Here is a 16,815-nt window from a genome sequence, read left to right on the forward strand (position 1 = left end):
TTTATAGGAGGAAGACTCTCAACCAGATGGATTGACACAGTGTCTGCTGCAATGCGCTCAAGTATGTTAGAAGAGAGTGTGAGGCTGGCACAGGATAGGACAGGGTTCAGATAATGTTGTTCACAGGGTATGAATGAGTCATAGTCAACTCGACAGCATCTAACAAGAATACCACCACATATTGGTTTTATAATATCTGTTACAATACCCACAATATAACTTCACTCTTTCCACTTTCCCCCCAAGCTTCTCATTATCATTACTTCTTCCATCCTACCCCTTTTCTAACATTTTCCTTGGGCAAATGGCACCATCTGGTGCTCCTCTGGTGCTGCTGTTTGTATTACAGATGAACTATGGGAGTAAGTTTTGTTCCAAGTTTGAAGGTGATAACCTCTGAAGTTCTACCCATCTCTATCAGACCAGTAAGCTTGGCCATCTTTAGGTTTTTGTGTTTTTCTCCAAATTTTCCCTTCTCCACCCAGATTTTCTACTGTATCCCTCTTTGAGTGATCAGCAGGCATAGCAGGGCACCATCTAGTTCTTCTGGTCTCCAAGGTCATGGAAGCGGAGTTTCCCATGATCCTTTGCTCTATGCATCTTTGCTCCCATCCTTGTTTCAGACATAGAGAAACCAATATCAAAACTTGCATTATTTTTACTTCCATTTCCTAAAAAGTTACTCATACTAATTATAGTGCACCACCAATCTAATATGGATAAAAGAATATAAGAAATGACTGCTAGAAAGAACCAATAGTTTTCAATCTAGCATTGATTTTTTAATTTGCAATTAAGAATGCCATTTAATTCACAGCATGAACTGACATAGGCCACTTTAGAATTCCAGGAAATGCCTTCCTTTTTTGTTAAATATAAGTAATTTTTGGCAATTACAGGTAGATGAGAGCATCTCAGTCTAAGTTATGCCAAGATAAATAAGTAGGCACAAAACCAAAAACCCCATCCTTTTCTTGGAACAATTCTCTCATTCTCAAGCATTTGGATGGGTTTAAACCAAAGTTTTTTTGGGGGAGATGTGGCATTCTTAGGGTCATACAAGCAAGTCTCAATTTTATCTCACATAATTTGGGTAAGCTGGCAAGAGGGGCCAGTCTTGGTTCTTTCGGGAGTTCATGGGACACTCAGTACTTTTCACCAACACAACAGTCCACAGGTACTGAGTCTTCTGCCATCCTTATTCATTGTTCAAACTTAAAATGCACTGAAAATAGCATAGTTTAGATCAGGTGCACCTTGTCTTTAGACTGATATCCTTGCTCTTTAGCACTTTGGAGAGGTCTCTGACAGAAGATTTTTCCAATGCAGCACGTCTTTTGATTTCTTGACTGCTGCTATCTTGGGTGTTGCCTGTGAACTCAAGCAAATCATTGATAACATCAATCTTTCTCCATCTATTATGATGTTGTCTATTGGTCCAGTGGTGAGGATTTTTATTTTCCAGATGCTGAGATAAAATCCATGTTGAAGTCTGTAGTCTCTAATCTTCTGCAGCAAGTGTTTAAAGTCCTCTTAGTTTTCAGCAAAGTTATGTCATCTGGATAACACAAATTGTTTTCAAATCTTCCTCCAACCCTAATGTCACATTCTTCTTCATATAGTCCAGTTTCTCAAATGATATGTTCAGTATACAAGGTAAATCAATATGGAGAAAGGACACAATCCTGACACACAAGATTCCTGATTTTAAAACATGCAGTTTTCCCTTGTTCTTTTCAGACAAAAGCCTCTTATTTTTAGGAATAGATTTTACATGAGAATTTACATTCAATGTTCTAGGGATTCCCATTCTTCTCAATGTTACCCATAATTTGTTATGATCTACACAATTAAATATTTTAACAATATAAAAAACATAATTAAAAATGAGGTGTTTAAAAGAACTATGGTATTTTCCAAAGCTTTGCATTACAAATTATTTTGCTAACACAGGAAAATGACTATTTTTTATACTTTATCCCATAATGCTCAACCATAACCATAATCATTTATTTCTGTTTTATAGATGAGAAGGCTTCAGTTCAATGAGTTCAGTGACCTGACTCAAAATACAGCACTAACCAGGGCAGAGAAGGAAAGGCCAGACCTGTCTAGTACAAATCTTCATCTCTTTTTTTAAGCCTGTTCCCATATACAGGCCTTTTGGGCAAATCAAATTACTGAACTATGTAATTCAAAATGGCAAAATCACAAAAACATGTCATGTGTTCTATTTCATACCTTTAATCCTCTGTAACTTCCTGGGCTTGTTGGAGAGGAACTGGAGGATTTCGTGGACTTGGGTGTGGAAAGCTGGCTGCTGGGAGTTCCATTAACTGACCATGAGACAACAGACAGGATAGAGGTCATTAAAACACAGCAAGTCAGGCTGTATAAAAATGCATGCAGGTACAGTGCAGCTCCAATGACACTGAGATAATGTCAAAGCTCAAAGCAGATGACAAAAATCAGCAAAAAAGGAAAAAATATTTTACTGCACCACAGACATAAAAAAAAATAATACAAATAAGGAGTGAAACTACAATTATTTTCAATAATCGTTTTCTGACAACAATATAAACATTATGGAATTAAGAGATGTGAACAAAAAGCCTGCCAGCATACCCTGCCTGCCAGTAAGGGTAGAAAAATTGGTGGCTGTTACATTTTTAATATTTACTAAAAAAGTTGTTCCATAATTTTTAGTATCCATCATCTTGATATATATACCAACCTGAATAATCAAGCTCTTAATACTTTTCCAAATCAATTCCACCATCCTCCAAACATATTTTCTAAGTACAGTATAAACCGATCTGTGGCCATCAACCTGATTCTGACTCCAAGTGACCCTTTGGACTGTGCAGAACTACCGCACAGGGTATGCAGAGGCTGTGAATCTTTCAGGAAGCAGACCACCAAATCATGCTTTCAGAGGGATGGGGGGCTGAAAATGTCCAACTTTCGGTAAGCATCCATCCCAATGCTTGACCCACTGAACCATCAACTCTCTAGTATTTTTATCTAGACTATTTCTTTCTAATTTCTTCCATTTTCTTTTCTTGATAGCTTCATTCTCTGTCACTTAGTAGAGCTTGGTAGATAGCCATAAAAGTTATATAAAGCTCCATGCATTTACTAAATGTAAACCCATTTAGATCCCATACAAGGAAAAGTATGACTGCTACTGTCTGCTAGGGAAGGTAAATTTGCAGATTCGATATAGTACAGAATGCTGGAAGAGAACTGATGGTAGGAATTCACAGAAAGCAAAATTATCTACCAGTGGCTCAGTGGTAGAAAGCTGGGTAGTCCCTCTTCATATGTGATTTATTGCCTCTGGGAAAAAAATCCACTGGAGAGTCAGCTAATGAGTCTGAACTGATTTGATAGTTATGTGTTTGAGAATTTTGAATATTATAGACAATAAAACATGCCATGAGCTGTAATTAAATCATGTTCTTTTTTTTTTTTTTAAATCTGCATGTTGTTGTTAGAGGCTGTTATCAACCATTACCCACAGGTACCCTAAGAGCAACAGATCTGACCTTTGCCCTGTCCTGAACCATCACAGCGTCTCAGATAAGCTTGAGCCCATTGTTACAGTCACCATGTCGGTCCATCCTGTTGAGGGTCTTCCTCTCTTTCTCTGACCCTCCACCTTTCCCAGTGTGATGTCCTTTTCCAAGGACTGGCCCCTCCTGACCACATGCCTGAAGTATGTGAGACAAGCTGGATGCGCCTTGGCTCTAAGAGGCACATGGGTTGCACTTCCTTCAAGATATACTTGTTCTGCATAAGCAACCACCTGGGTCACCAGTCCCTAATCAACAGACACCCTAAGCTTTCACTGGTCTTCAGACACCATAGTGATATCCAAGGATCCCTTGGAATGGTGATCAAAAAGGAAGTATGTGGGGGAACCCCAGTTTCTGCAGATGATTTCTGGAGCTGACCAACCCCATTTAGTCAGTTTAGACTCCCAGGAGTACACATGTGACAAGGCAATGCTGTGTCCCTCAGGGTTTCTAAAGCCCAATTTTTCAGACTTCCATCGCCAGGCTCTTCTTCCAAGGAGCCTCTGGGTAGACTCCCACTTGGAAACTTTCCATTAGCAGCAGAGCACATTTACTACCCCTGTTTCAACAGAATTTCTTAAGTTGATTCTAAGAATTCAATAAGTACATGGTTTATATTTCCACCAGAATAGCACTCATCCTAAAAATCACAGGTTAAATCACAGGTAGACTTTAACATTTTTGATAATTTAGAAGGCGTGTTGTGGGGGCAGGGGCATGGACTGTTAGGAGAACAAACAGGTTCATCCTAAAGAGGTTCATCCTGGAGGCTGCTCCTTGGAGACAAGGATTTTGAAGGTCCATCAGACATACTTTGGGCATGTTACATGGAGGGACCAGTCCTTGGAGAGGGGCATCATGCTTGGGAGGGTGGAGGGACAGAGCAGGAGAGGAAGACCCTGGATGAGATGGATTAATTCAGTGACTGGGGTAATGGGGGTAGGGGTGTCAGAGACAGTAAGATTAGCACAGAATAGAGCAGGGTTCAGAGCTGTTGTACATAGGGTCACTATGAGTTGCAAGTGACTTGATGGCACATAACAACAACAATGGGTAGTCTAATGAGGTGAACAGGATGTAACAGGCAGGCCAGGCTGTCTTCTTCTTCCTCAAACTCCCATGGCCGCCATCGCCCCTGCCTGAGGTGTGTAAACATCTACTGGTATGTAAGCATTGCCCTCACTTCATCGCTACCTGGGGATTTCTCTCCTAAAGGAAGGACTTGCCACCCGCCTTTCAATTTATAGTAAGAATTTCAGCATTTGGTTTTCTTTGCTCTGAATACTTTTTCTCTTGGTACACTATGAATATTTCACAAGTTAGAAATTGAAAGTGAAGAATTTTTGACAAAATATGGCAGATATTTACCCATTTATCTTATCCAGATTCATTTATATGCACTTCTAACTACTACTGAACTTTTCTGATAAACTGGAGGGGATGTGTGTATGTGTGTGTGTGTGCGCGCGTGTGTGTGTGTGTGTGTATGTGTGTGATATTAACATAACCAGAAGACATCACTCACAGCAGCACTTTTGTTTAAAAAGTCCAAAAGTGCAGTAAAGTAATTTACACAGTTGACTAGTTTGCTAGAAAGCTTTATGAAATTTTCTAAATTGCTAACAAATACTGTGATCAAAGTAGCTTGTAAAAACAATTCAACTCAACTCATTGCCATTGTGTCAGAACTGACTCACAGCTGACCCGTCAGTGGGTTTCAGAGGTGGCAAATCACACATCTTTCTCTCCAGGAGCCGGAGAAACATGGCCATTAGGCTAACAGTGCAACTGCCTGTGGACTAGGTTCACCAGAGCTCCTGTTTCTGGGTACTGTGGCTTTTAATAGTATAAATTTACTGTTGATGGGGAGTGAGGAATGAATACTATAGAAAAAAATGCAGATTTCTTCACAATCACAAGTCTCAGCAATTTACTCTGGTCTTCTGTTTTCTGTAACTGAACTAGGCTTTAGCATTACTCCCTTATAAAGTCTACAGTTTGTCCTCTAAAATGTGATTTTCATGCAGAAGTGTGAAGTCTGTACTCCTATAGTCTGTTAAACCTAAATCTATAGTTGACCTCAATTGAAAATTGAGGTGCTAGGATATTACAATTTTTCCTAATCAGTTTCTAAGCACTCTAAATTCAAGTTGAAAAGATCTGTTTAAAGAGTTATTGCGTTTACTTTGGGGCAGTTGATCCACAAAACAAATATGGCTGTGACACATGTTTTTAGTTCAGTATGTTAGTTTTACTCAGGGGCCAAAATTGGATCCCTCATAACGCCACATTTTTGAAGAATTCTTCTCACTTTTACTTAACCTTACTGATGTACTGTAATGTAGGCACCTGTACATCTAATACCTAAAACAAAAGCTAGGAACCTTAAAGCTCTCCCTCTACCATATGGTAAGCCTATTATTAGACAGATTCCATATTACACGAGCTTTCCCATGTTCTGCAGAGAGCACACACAGCCCACTTTGAAAAGCGCACCAACAGTTGAGACGGTGCCGCTGAAGTTCTAAGGACCTATGGGTTTCAGTTGAGTGGCCTCACCAAGTCCCTCCCAGTGACCACACTCAGCATCGAGCTGCTGTGCAGACACTAAATGTCAGTGTTCTATTGGGCTGTATGTGTTGTCTGGGAGATTGGTAGGTTTTTGGGGGAGTCTGAGAACGCATAATTTCCTCCTAGATATTAATGGTAGGAGGCACTGGTGGCAAAGTTCACAGACAGTTGTGCAATGAACACAAAGACTTCACTTCCCTCGAAGTTCATATCCACCGGCTGCTAAACCCTGTGTGATTTACAGCCTCAGAAACTCGATGGAAGGGTCAGCTATGAGTCAGCTCTCATTTGTCAACAATGAGTCTGAGTTTCTGAGTAATACTAATGGTAACTGCTTATACTGTTGCAGCTTATGAAACATTTCATAAGAACACTGTATTTTCACAAAGCAGGAAGACCAATACCCACTCTGTCAATATTTTGAGAGCATTCACCTATAATCTTATAACAAGAATTATTTTAGAACTAGAAAAACTTCAGTGCTGCCTTCTACTGTGTATAATAAATACTTTATAATCCTACTTATGAGTACAATATTATAAAAAAGCCTTTAATCCTAAGATTGTTAACGATTTCTAAGCACTTAACTTCAGCGGGGGCACGTGGATGGTTAAAGAATACAGTCACTTCTAGGTAGTATTTCCTAGTAGAAATTTAAAGGTCTGTGTTTGTTACAGTATCCTCCACCCCCAGGAGCAGAATACCGGACAAAATGAACCAAAGAGAAAGCCTGTGTGTGATGTGGCTCCTCATTGCTTTGTTCTGATTGCACGCAGCAGGCCCTCGGCAGTCTGATGATGCGTCCTCTGACAAAGGCAGCTGGGGCGTCCTATGCATTGTGAAGCATTTCATACTGCACAGATGCACACTGGGACAAGCCACAGACACTCATGGAAATGGAGCCAAAAGGAAACAGAAATATGGCAGAAGACAAAAACAAAGCCCCAGCAGAGCAAGAATGCCATAATAAGCATGGCTCACCTGGGGATTTGGCTGTAGAATAGGCACTGGAGGAGTGGCCACCCCTCTTTACTGTCCACATTCAGTATAAACACAGGAGGAGGAGACAGGAAGTTGATTAGTCAACAAGTCTAAACGTGTATACAAAGAAGGGTAAAACAACCTGCCCTAAATAAAGAGGGGTGGGCTAAAGGAAAAGCAGGGGGATGTGGATTGCCCAGTAAGGCAAAGGAACTTATAACTCTGACGTGTCAAACAGTTGCCATTGATACCATTATCAAATAACTGTAAAGTTTTTCTGATGCAAAAGTATTCCTTTTCTCCCTCCATAATTCTTTCCTTAATGGGAAATGACAGTAGCAAAATGATCCTTGATTACTACAAGCAGATCCTATAGAATCACTATATCAAGAGCCCTGTGAATGCTTTCAATTTCAAAAATGCCAAGAAAAGTAAACATTATGATAAATCTATCAACTTAGGACCTGAAAGAAATAGAAGTATAAGTAAATATAAGTAAATCTGATGTCTAAGTAAGTAAAGCAGTATTACCCAACAAGAATAACCATTAATATCTCATAGTTTGATGAAGGAAAATCCCAAGTCAAGTCAATACATTTCTTTATAGTAGGGGGGAGGTCTATGTGTAATTTAAATAAAGGTAGTTAAGGAGAATAAATATGCCCAATCTTATCTTAGCATGTAACTAAAAATGAAGTACACAGGGGTCAAAATGGGAAAGGTTTTTACATAAAGAGCAAGAGACCGTGGAGTAATACTGTTGTTCATGACAAAAAGGTGTCAGATCCAAAGCAAACACATCTCTCAGGAGGTTTCTTTATAGCTGAGTAACAGTCTTAACTTTTTGGTGAGGGAAAATCTACACTATCCATATTCTGCTTTGGAACCCAGGCCCAGAAGCCAGACAATGAGGACCAGCTCCTAATAATTAAAGGACATCTTGTCTGAGAACGACTTGCTTCCCTCATGCTCAATCATCCCTTTCCCATTTACTACCTGAAGCTGGTGATTTGCTGCGTCGAGAAGGCCCAGGACTTTTGGATCCAGAATATTTAACAGCTGAAGAACGTGAATAAGATGACTTCAAGACTCGGCATTCTAGAAAGGGAAAAAAGGGGACTCAATAAAACTAATCAAAGGTACACATCACATGACAGCACTTCCTTACCTAGAAATAGAAATTCTTTTATGTCTACTACACATCTTTAGTATACAAAGCAAAAAATCCCAAAAGTTTACACCAGAAGGTACCTTTAATTAGGCTACATATCTTTGAACATCATGTTATTTATTCCAGAGAAAGAGTTCTTATTGGTGCACAGAAATCTCAATGTTCTAAGTCTGGAGACTAAGCTGCACCTGACCATTTCATGGTCTTTGCAATCCCTTGCTCTGCATCAGAGAGCTGGACAATGACTAGGGATGATAGAGGGAGAATTGATGCCTTCCCTCGATCTGTGGTGTTTGAGAAGAGTATTGAATGTACCACAAACTGCTAAAAGAACAAACAAGTTTGTCCTGGATGAAGCCAGATTGCTCCTTGGAGGCAAGGATTCTGAAGCTTCGTCTGACATACTTTGGACATGTTGCAAAGAGGGACCAGTCATTGCAGAGGGACATCATGCTTGGGAGGGTGGAGGGACAGCACAGGAGAGGAAGACCCTCATTGAGATGGATCGATTCAGTGACTGGGGTAATGGGGGTAGTAGGTGTGTCAAAGACAGTGAGATTGGCACAGGATAGAGCAAGATTTATGGCTGTTGTACATAGGGTTAAGTCGCAGGCGACTCAACACCTAACAACAACAATACACACATGTAGAGCCCAATCTAAACATGCGCAACTATTTCCCCCCCCCAAATCAATAGCATTCACAGACAAAGACTACAATTTTTATCTTCTTTTGAAGGATAGGGAGCTCTGGTGGTGTAGTCAGCACCGGGTTTGGCTGCTAACCCTTTTGAATGCACCAGAGGCTCCATCAGAGCAAGACGGGCCACCTCCTCCCAGGTGTTCAGCAGCCTCCGAAAACCTACTGGAGGATCACTTCCAAGTTGGTTCCAATTCATCAGCAATGAGTGTTTTTTTCTGTATTTTGAAGGGCCAAGTGTCTCCTCTAATTTATGAGCCTCCTCCTATCTTATTTCCCATTTTTCCAATGTACAGGTTATCATGAATGAGCGAATGGGCTTTTAAATGTAATTTTGACCCTTTTCTTAAATTACCCAATAAAAGAATTTTTTAAAACATGCCTCATGCACACTGCAGTCAAATCACTTTTGACTAATGGTGACCTGCCATTAAATTTCCAAGGCTACAAATAGAAAGGGGAAGAGACTGCTTATATTTCTCCTGGCAGCTGCTGATGGATTCCAACCACCACTCTTAATCCAAATAACTAAAGACATGTACACTAGAGCCATGCAGATTTTAGATGAAACAAGGATGTATCATTTGCTGACTGGAGGCCCTTGATTAGCATGTGTCAATTTTTGCTTTTTTTCTCTATGAAAAGGAGATAAGATTAGAAACTGTTTTACAGGGTTATTATAAGGATTAAATTAAATAGCATATTGTCTGTAATTTACTTTAGGAGACTTAGATTTATGCAGGGAGACAATTTATTCCAGCAGGAAAAAAAAATATGAGTTGGTTAGCTTTAATCTATAACCCAGGGGCAGTTAATTAACATGTGAAGTATACTAATCAGTAACACACACTCCAGAGGAGGCTGTTAGCATTTGAAAGACTCTAATCAAACCTCACACAGAAGCAGCAGAGTGGGCTTAGTTCATTAGCATTAAGGGTGTTAGCAAGTATTTCATTGTTGAAGGAAATCATGTGTGATTAGAAACATCTTAAAGGTACTGTCATTCTTTTATGAACAAAGTATGTAGACATCACATCTTAAAGGAAGATTGTGTTTATAAAGGATAACTGTTGTTAGGTGCTATGCGTTGACCTCATGTGACAGGGTAGAGCAGCCCCATATGGTTTTCCTAACTGAATGTTGACATAAACAAACTGTCAAGTCTTCTTTCTCTCATGGAGGTTTATTGTTCTTTGATTGGCACTGGATGGACTACAACTCAAAGCAACTCTCTAAACAACAGCCTTGAGCTTTGCCCTATCTATCCTGTGCCATCCACATCATCTCTGATATAGTTAAATCCATTATTATAGTCACTGTGTCAATCCATCTCCTTGAAGGTCTTCCTCTCTTTTCACTGAACTTCCCCCTTTCCAAACAGGATTTGCTTTTCAAAGGACGGGACTCTACTAATAACATGCTTAAAATAAGTGAAATGAAGCTTCGCCATCTTTGTCTCCAAGAAGCAAGCACTCTTGCTCACCTTCTTGAAGACATAACTGTTCTTTTCCAGTCCGTGGGATATTTAGAACTCTTTTCAAACATCACAACTCATCTTTTGCCATTCCTAGTCAATGTTCAAACTTCTGACCTTTCCATTACAAATATAGTGCCTGACTATTGTACCACCAGGGATTAGATTACAGTTATTATTGTTAGGTGCCATATACAACTTATGGAGACCCCATGAAAATCAGAGTTCATCAAATGCTTTGTATGCATCTGAAAGCTGGATACTAATAAGGATGATAGAAGAAAAATTAATACCTTAGAGTTTTGGTGTTGGAGAAGAGCACTGTATTTATCATGGACTGCAAAAATGAACAAATAAATATGTCTTGAAGGAAATGCAACTAGGATGTTCCCTGGGCAAGGACAGTGACATTTCATCTCAGTTACTTTGGGCCTATTTTCAGAAGAAAATGTCTTTCTTCTTGGAGAAAGACATGTTACAGTGAAAAGCAGAAAGTCAGTGAAAGAAAGGATTATCATCAACAAGATAGAATGACACAGTGAGCATGGCAGAGATCATGAAGATGGCACTGGACAGGCCAAGGTTCAGATCTGCTGTTCATAGGGCCGTTTTGAATAATTCCCGACTTAATGGTGTCTAACAACAATGAACATCAGAACAAAGCCTAACCCTATCTATGCCCAAGTCCATTTCTTTTTACTGTCAATATTCCAATCCATCTCATTGAGGGCCATAGTCTTTTCGGTCACTTGCTATACATCTGGGAGCTGGACAATGAATAAGGATGAAACAAGAAGAAGCAATGTTTTTGAGCTGTTGTGTTGGAGAAAAGTATTGAATATCCCATGAACTGCCCAAAGAACAAATAGGTAAGTTGTTGAGAAGTTGGAGCCAGAAAGTGCTCCTTGGAGGCAAGGATATTTAAACTTCTATTCACAAACTTTAGGCATGTAGCTAGAAGTGGAAATTCATTAGAGAGGGACATCATGCTTGGGAAAGTGGAAGAACAGTGAAGGAGAGGAAGACCTTCAACCAGCTGGACTGACACAACGACTGTGGCAATGGATCTAAGCGTGTCAGTGATTGTGAGGATGGCACAGAATAGGACAGGGTTCAGTTCTGCTGTTCATAGGGTTGCTGTGGATCATACTCTACTTGATGGCGTCTAACAACAACACTGAGGGGTTCACTTGCTTTCCCTGATCCTCTACTTTGCCCAGCATAATATCCTTTCCCCAGTACCAGAACCTCCTGACAACATGTCCAACGCATGAGACAAAGTTTCACCATCCTTGCTTCTAAGGAACATTCTAGTTGCACTTTCTCCAAGATAAATTTATTTGTCCTTTTGGCAGACCATGGGATATCCAATACTCTTCATCAATACCTAATTCAAAGGCATCAATTCTTCAGTTTTCTTTATTTAGAGTTTGTTTCACTAAATCCTATGGATACACTATTCTGCCTGTGCTGCTTCTTGTTGTTTTTAGGTGCTGTTGAGTCAAGCATGAATCACAGTGACCCTATGAACAAAAGATCTGAATTCAGTTCCATCCTCACACTTGCTGACACATCAGAGCACATTGTAGCAGTCACCATGTCAATCCACCTGGTTGAGGGTCTTCCTCTCCTTCGCCAACCCTCCACCCTTCCCAGCATTATGTCCTTCTCCAAGGAATAGCACCTCCTAGCAAAATGCCCAAAGTATGTGAGGTGAAGCCTCATCATTTTTGCCTCCAAAGAGCACTCTAATTGCACCCTCACCAAGACATAGCTGTTTGTTCTCTTGGGCATCCATGGGATGTTCAATGCACTTCTCCACAGCTCAAAGGTGTCAATGATTTCTCTGTCATCCTTATTCATTGTCAAGCTCTCAGACACATAGCTAGTAATGGGAAAGACTATGGCCTGAATCAGACATGCCAGAGTCTTCAAATTGACATGACTACTCCTCAATAATTTGGAGAGGTTCCTAACTGCAAATTTTCCCAGTTTTTCTAAGTGGTATAGCACTTGTTTGTCTGTTTGCTGTACTGAGATAACTTGAGGTTGTAGTGATACTGAAATCTATGTCACTGATGTGTCAAATGCCATAAGGGTTTCCCATCATGGGCAGGTTTTGCTGGGGCTCCCTGATTAAGACAGACTAGGAAGCAGGATGGTTCATCTACTTCCTAAATAACAGCCCTTTGAAAAACCTATGAACACTAAAGGAAGAGGATAGTGATAGTAGTGTAATGGTAGATCCCAGACTGGGAGACAGTTGAAATGAAGAAAATCAAACAACGTTTCACAATCGGAACATGGCATGTAGCTGCCTGTACTTACCTCCCCTCTTTTAAAAAAGCTTTTTAAAAATGTTTCCTTTTAACTTACTTACTTGACTGAAACTTTACAAATAACAATAGGTTTAATTTCATTCTCTATATTTTTAATTTTAATAACATTAATTACAATTAATTAACATAACCAATTGCAATGTCTGATCAACTTCTTATTGTATACTTGTTTTTCTCTTCACCCAACTTAGCTACTTAGTACATTTTATTCCTCTCTCTCTCTCTCCTTCCCCATTCCCTGGTAATCATTAATGGGTTTTGAAAGGATGCTGTCAGAAGTCTTAAATAAATGATGGACAGTTGGAATTGTACGACTTAAAAAAGTATACTTTTAAAAAACCTTGTTTGTCAATAATTGTGCCTAAGTCTGAGACTTGTTTTCATTGTAAAATGTACCACTGGATGGTGGTGACAGAATATTAATCACAATAATGGCATCATCAATGACAATAATAGCAGTAACAGATGAAACTTTATTTACTACGTGTCAACCATGATTCAAAGGGCTTTATCTATCTGACAACTACCTTGTGAAAGAGTTAATGTTGTTAGCTCCATCTTGCAAGAAATTAATCAACTTCACCCTACACAAGAACAAACAAACAGGTCTGCCTACCTCTACATGAGGAAGCTATGGTGGCCTAGTAGTGGGTAAGGAATGATGCCAACCCAAAGGCAAGCAGTCTGAATTCACCAACTACTCTGCTAGGAAAAGATTAGAAATCTCCTCCCATGTGAGTTACAGTCTCTGAAAACCACTATAGGGTCAGCTAGGAGTTGGTATCAACACAGTGGCTATGAGAGTGAGACAGTACATTTATCTGAAACTACCACCACTGATAGCCAATAAAAACTAAAAATCTACAATAAAACAACTACCAGTGACTCAATTCAAAACTCAAAAAAGTAAAATTAATTTCCCATGATTGAGAACCGACTCACAGCTGACCTTTGGAGGTGGGGGGTTGGAGGCTGTAAACCACACATGAGAAGACTGACAATCTTTCTCCCTTGGAACCAGTGGCAGATTCCATCCACGAGAGAGGCAACACCTTTGGGCTAACAGTGCAACTTCCCAGGGACTATGCCACCAGAGCTTTTATGACCTAACTAGCATACATAAGTACACAACATTCATGTAAAACATTGAGTACAATACCCATTGTACACATTATGCTCAATAAATATTTTATTGTCATTAGAGAGATTATTCCTTGGAGAGGGACATCATGCTTGGAAAGGTGGAGGGTTGGTGAGAGAGAGGAAGACTCTCAATAAGGTGGATTGATACAGTGACTGCAGCAATGGGCTCAATTATGCCCAAGACGATGAGGATAACACAGGATAGGGCAGGGTTCAGATCTATCATGCATAGTGTCGTTCTGAGTCTGACAACCACCACTATCGCTTAACCTTACAATCTAGAAGAGACCATCCATTTTAGTGCCTTGGCATTCAAGAGGGTAGGTGTTAGTACCAAATAATTATAATGAAGCTAGAAGCAGCAAAATAAAGATGATAGATGAATCATATCTGAGTGAATCTTAATCATTTACACAAACGGGGGTGGGCCATAAGCCTATCTAAACCCAAACCTAGTGCCAACAAGTCCATTAGGACTCATAATAACCTTCCGGGGGAGGGAGGCAGAATGGAATGGTACCAAAGAGTTTCCAAACCAGTCATCTTTATAGAAGGAGACTACTACATTTTTCTCTTATGGAGAACATTATCACACACTATACAAAACCATTAACTATAACATCATAGGACTTTGTGGTGGTAATACTAGCCTATAGAAAGCCAAGTTTGAAAGAATGCAACAGTAAAAAAAGCAAGAAAATTCAGCAGCAGTGAGAAAGCAAAACAAAACAGAACAAATGAAAAAGACAACTGAGTCCTAATCACACTGACAATTGGGACGTGGTAATAGGAAAGAAATATTCAAAGAAGTATGGAACCACAGAATATATCTGCAAATTTTTAAAAGTTATATAATAGAAAACTCCACATACTGGCTTAAATACGCCTAAAAGGGATTTTAGAGAGGGAGATAAACGCAGAACAAAACTAAAGAAAGTCACAATGGCCAGGCTTACTGGTCTGACTCAGAATGCTGGAAATTTAAAGACTCTGGATCTTAAAATCTTTTGAGTATGGCTCAGCAAAGACACAGAAGAAGTGAACTATGCAATCAGCCAACTCACCCTCATAGATGCATGTAGGGTATTTCACTCAACAAAAACTCAATTTACATTCTTCTCAAATGCACATGGTGCATTCTCTAAAACAGACCACATATTAGGACACAAAGCAACCTTTAACAAATTAAAAAAAACAAAACAAAACCCAAAGCCCAAATATTGCAATAACACAAAGTATCTATGATACTTTTGATAGAGATTAACAATAAGAAGATAAAGAGGAGAAACCCCACCCATGTGGAAGCTAAACAACATCTTTCTTGAACATGACTGGGTTATAGAAGAAGCAAGAAATGAAATAAAGTTCCTAAAAATGAAAATACACCATATCAAAACTTCTGGGATATGGTTAAAGGAGTCCTCAGGAGTCAGTTCATAGCAATAAGCAAACAGATAAAAAATAAAGAAGCAAAATAACTACTCAACCTAATACCTCTGGAAAATAGAAAGAGTAACAAGCTAACCCCACAGCCTCTAGAAGAAAGGAAATTATAAGGATAAGGGCTGAAATCAATGGAAAACAGAAAACCATTAAAGCCTGGAGTTGGTTTTTTTTTAAAGATTAATAAAATAGATAAACTATGGGCCAATGTAGTGAAAGAAAAGACAAAACTCAAATAAGAAATTAAAGAGGTGACATCACAACAGAATCAGTTGAAATTAATTTAATAATAATGGACTATTATAGCATTTGAAATTTGAAAATCTAGAAGAAATAGATGAATTCCTAGAAACCACATCATACCCAAATTGACACAGATAGAAGTGAAACACTTGAGCAGACCCATAACAAAAGAAAAATTGAGTAGGTCTCACAAAGGTTCCTCCTCCAAAAAAGCCCTGGTCCAGATGGCTTCATGGGTGAATTCCACCAAACACTGAGGGACAAACTATTATCAATTCTACTTAAATAATTTTTAAAAACAGAAAAAGAAGGAACACTTCCAAAGCCATTCCATGAAGCAAGCATAACCCGAATATAAAAAAGAATAAATCAGAACTATAGATCAATCCCAATCATCAATATAGATGCAAGAATCCTTAACAAATTTTTTGCCAATAGAATCCAACAGTTTATCAAAATAATCCTTCATCATCATCAAGTGAGATTCATATAGGAAAGCAGGGATGGCCTAACATAAGAAAGCCAATTAATGCTATTCATCATATTGGTAAAGCAAGGAACAAGAATCACATGATACTATCAATTGATGCAGCAAAGGTCTTTTATTAAAAGAATGGCCTTTGGTAAAATCCAATGTCTTTTTCTGATTAAAGCACTCAGTAAAAATAAAAATAGAGACAAAGCTACTCAACAGAGAGCAAAGTATATATACAAAGCAAGAGTCATCATCATTGTCAACACAGAAAGACTAAAGGCATTCCCCTTGTGAGGGAGAAGGCAAGGATGCCCACTACCACTGCACTTACGTAATACTGTATTGGAAATATTAGACAGGACAATAAAGCAAGACAAGGAAATAAAGAGGCATCCAAATTGGCAAAGAGATGGTGAAACTGTTGTTATATGCAGACGACACGAGAAAACCCCAGAGAACTTACAAGACCAATTTAGCAAAGGAGCAGGCTATAAAGTCAACATACAAAAATCAGTAGGATTTTGCTACAGCAACTAAGAAAGCACAGGAAAGGAAACTAGAAAGATAGTACCATTTATAGTGGCCGACCAAAAGATGAAACATCAACAAGGCAAAGAACAAGAACCATATGGTCCTATCAATTGATGCAGAAAAAGCCTTTGATAAAATCCAACACCCTTTCATGATTAAAGCACTCA

At 39.1% G+C, this 16,815-nt stretch overlaps 1 protein-coding gene across 1 annotated transcript in view; it reads right to left on the reverse strand.

Annotated features, from left to right (window-relative positions):
- Positions 1 to 16,815, reverse strand: part of LOC102853053 (serine/threonine-protein kinase DCLK2-like) — a gene marked incomplete at its 3' end in the record, with an annotated part of 227,857 nt that overhangs the window by 34,744 nt on the left and 176,298 nt on the right. Inside the window, exons 4-6 of the mRNA XM_006903305.1 lie at positions 8,127 to 8,228; positions 7,131 to 7,181; positions 2,242 to 2,336 (exon numbers count right to left, since the gene is read on the reverse strand). Of these exons, the coding sequence (XP_006903367.1) occupies positions 2,242 to 2,336; positions 7,131 to 7,181; positions 8,127 to 8,228 (248 nt within the window). The remainder of the gene's footprint in view (positions 1 to 2,241; positions 2,337 to 7,130; positions 7,182 to 8,126; positions 8,229 to 16,815) is intronic.

This window comes from Elephantulus edwardii, unplaced genomic scaffold (genome assembly GCF_000299155.1).
Source record: "Elephantulus edwardii isolate Elephantulus edwardi_28Jun2011 unplaced genomic scaffold, EleEdw1.0 scaffold00558, whole genome shotgun sequence".
Taxonomy (NCBI): domain Eukaryota; kingdom Metazoa; phylum Chordata; class Mammalia; order Macroscelidea; family Macroscelididae; genus Elephantulus; species Elephantulus edwardii.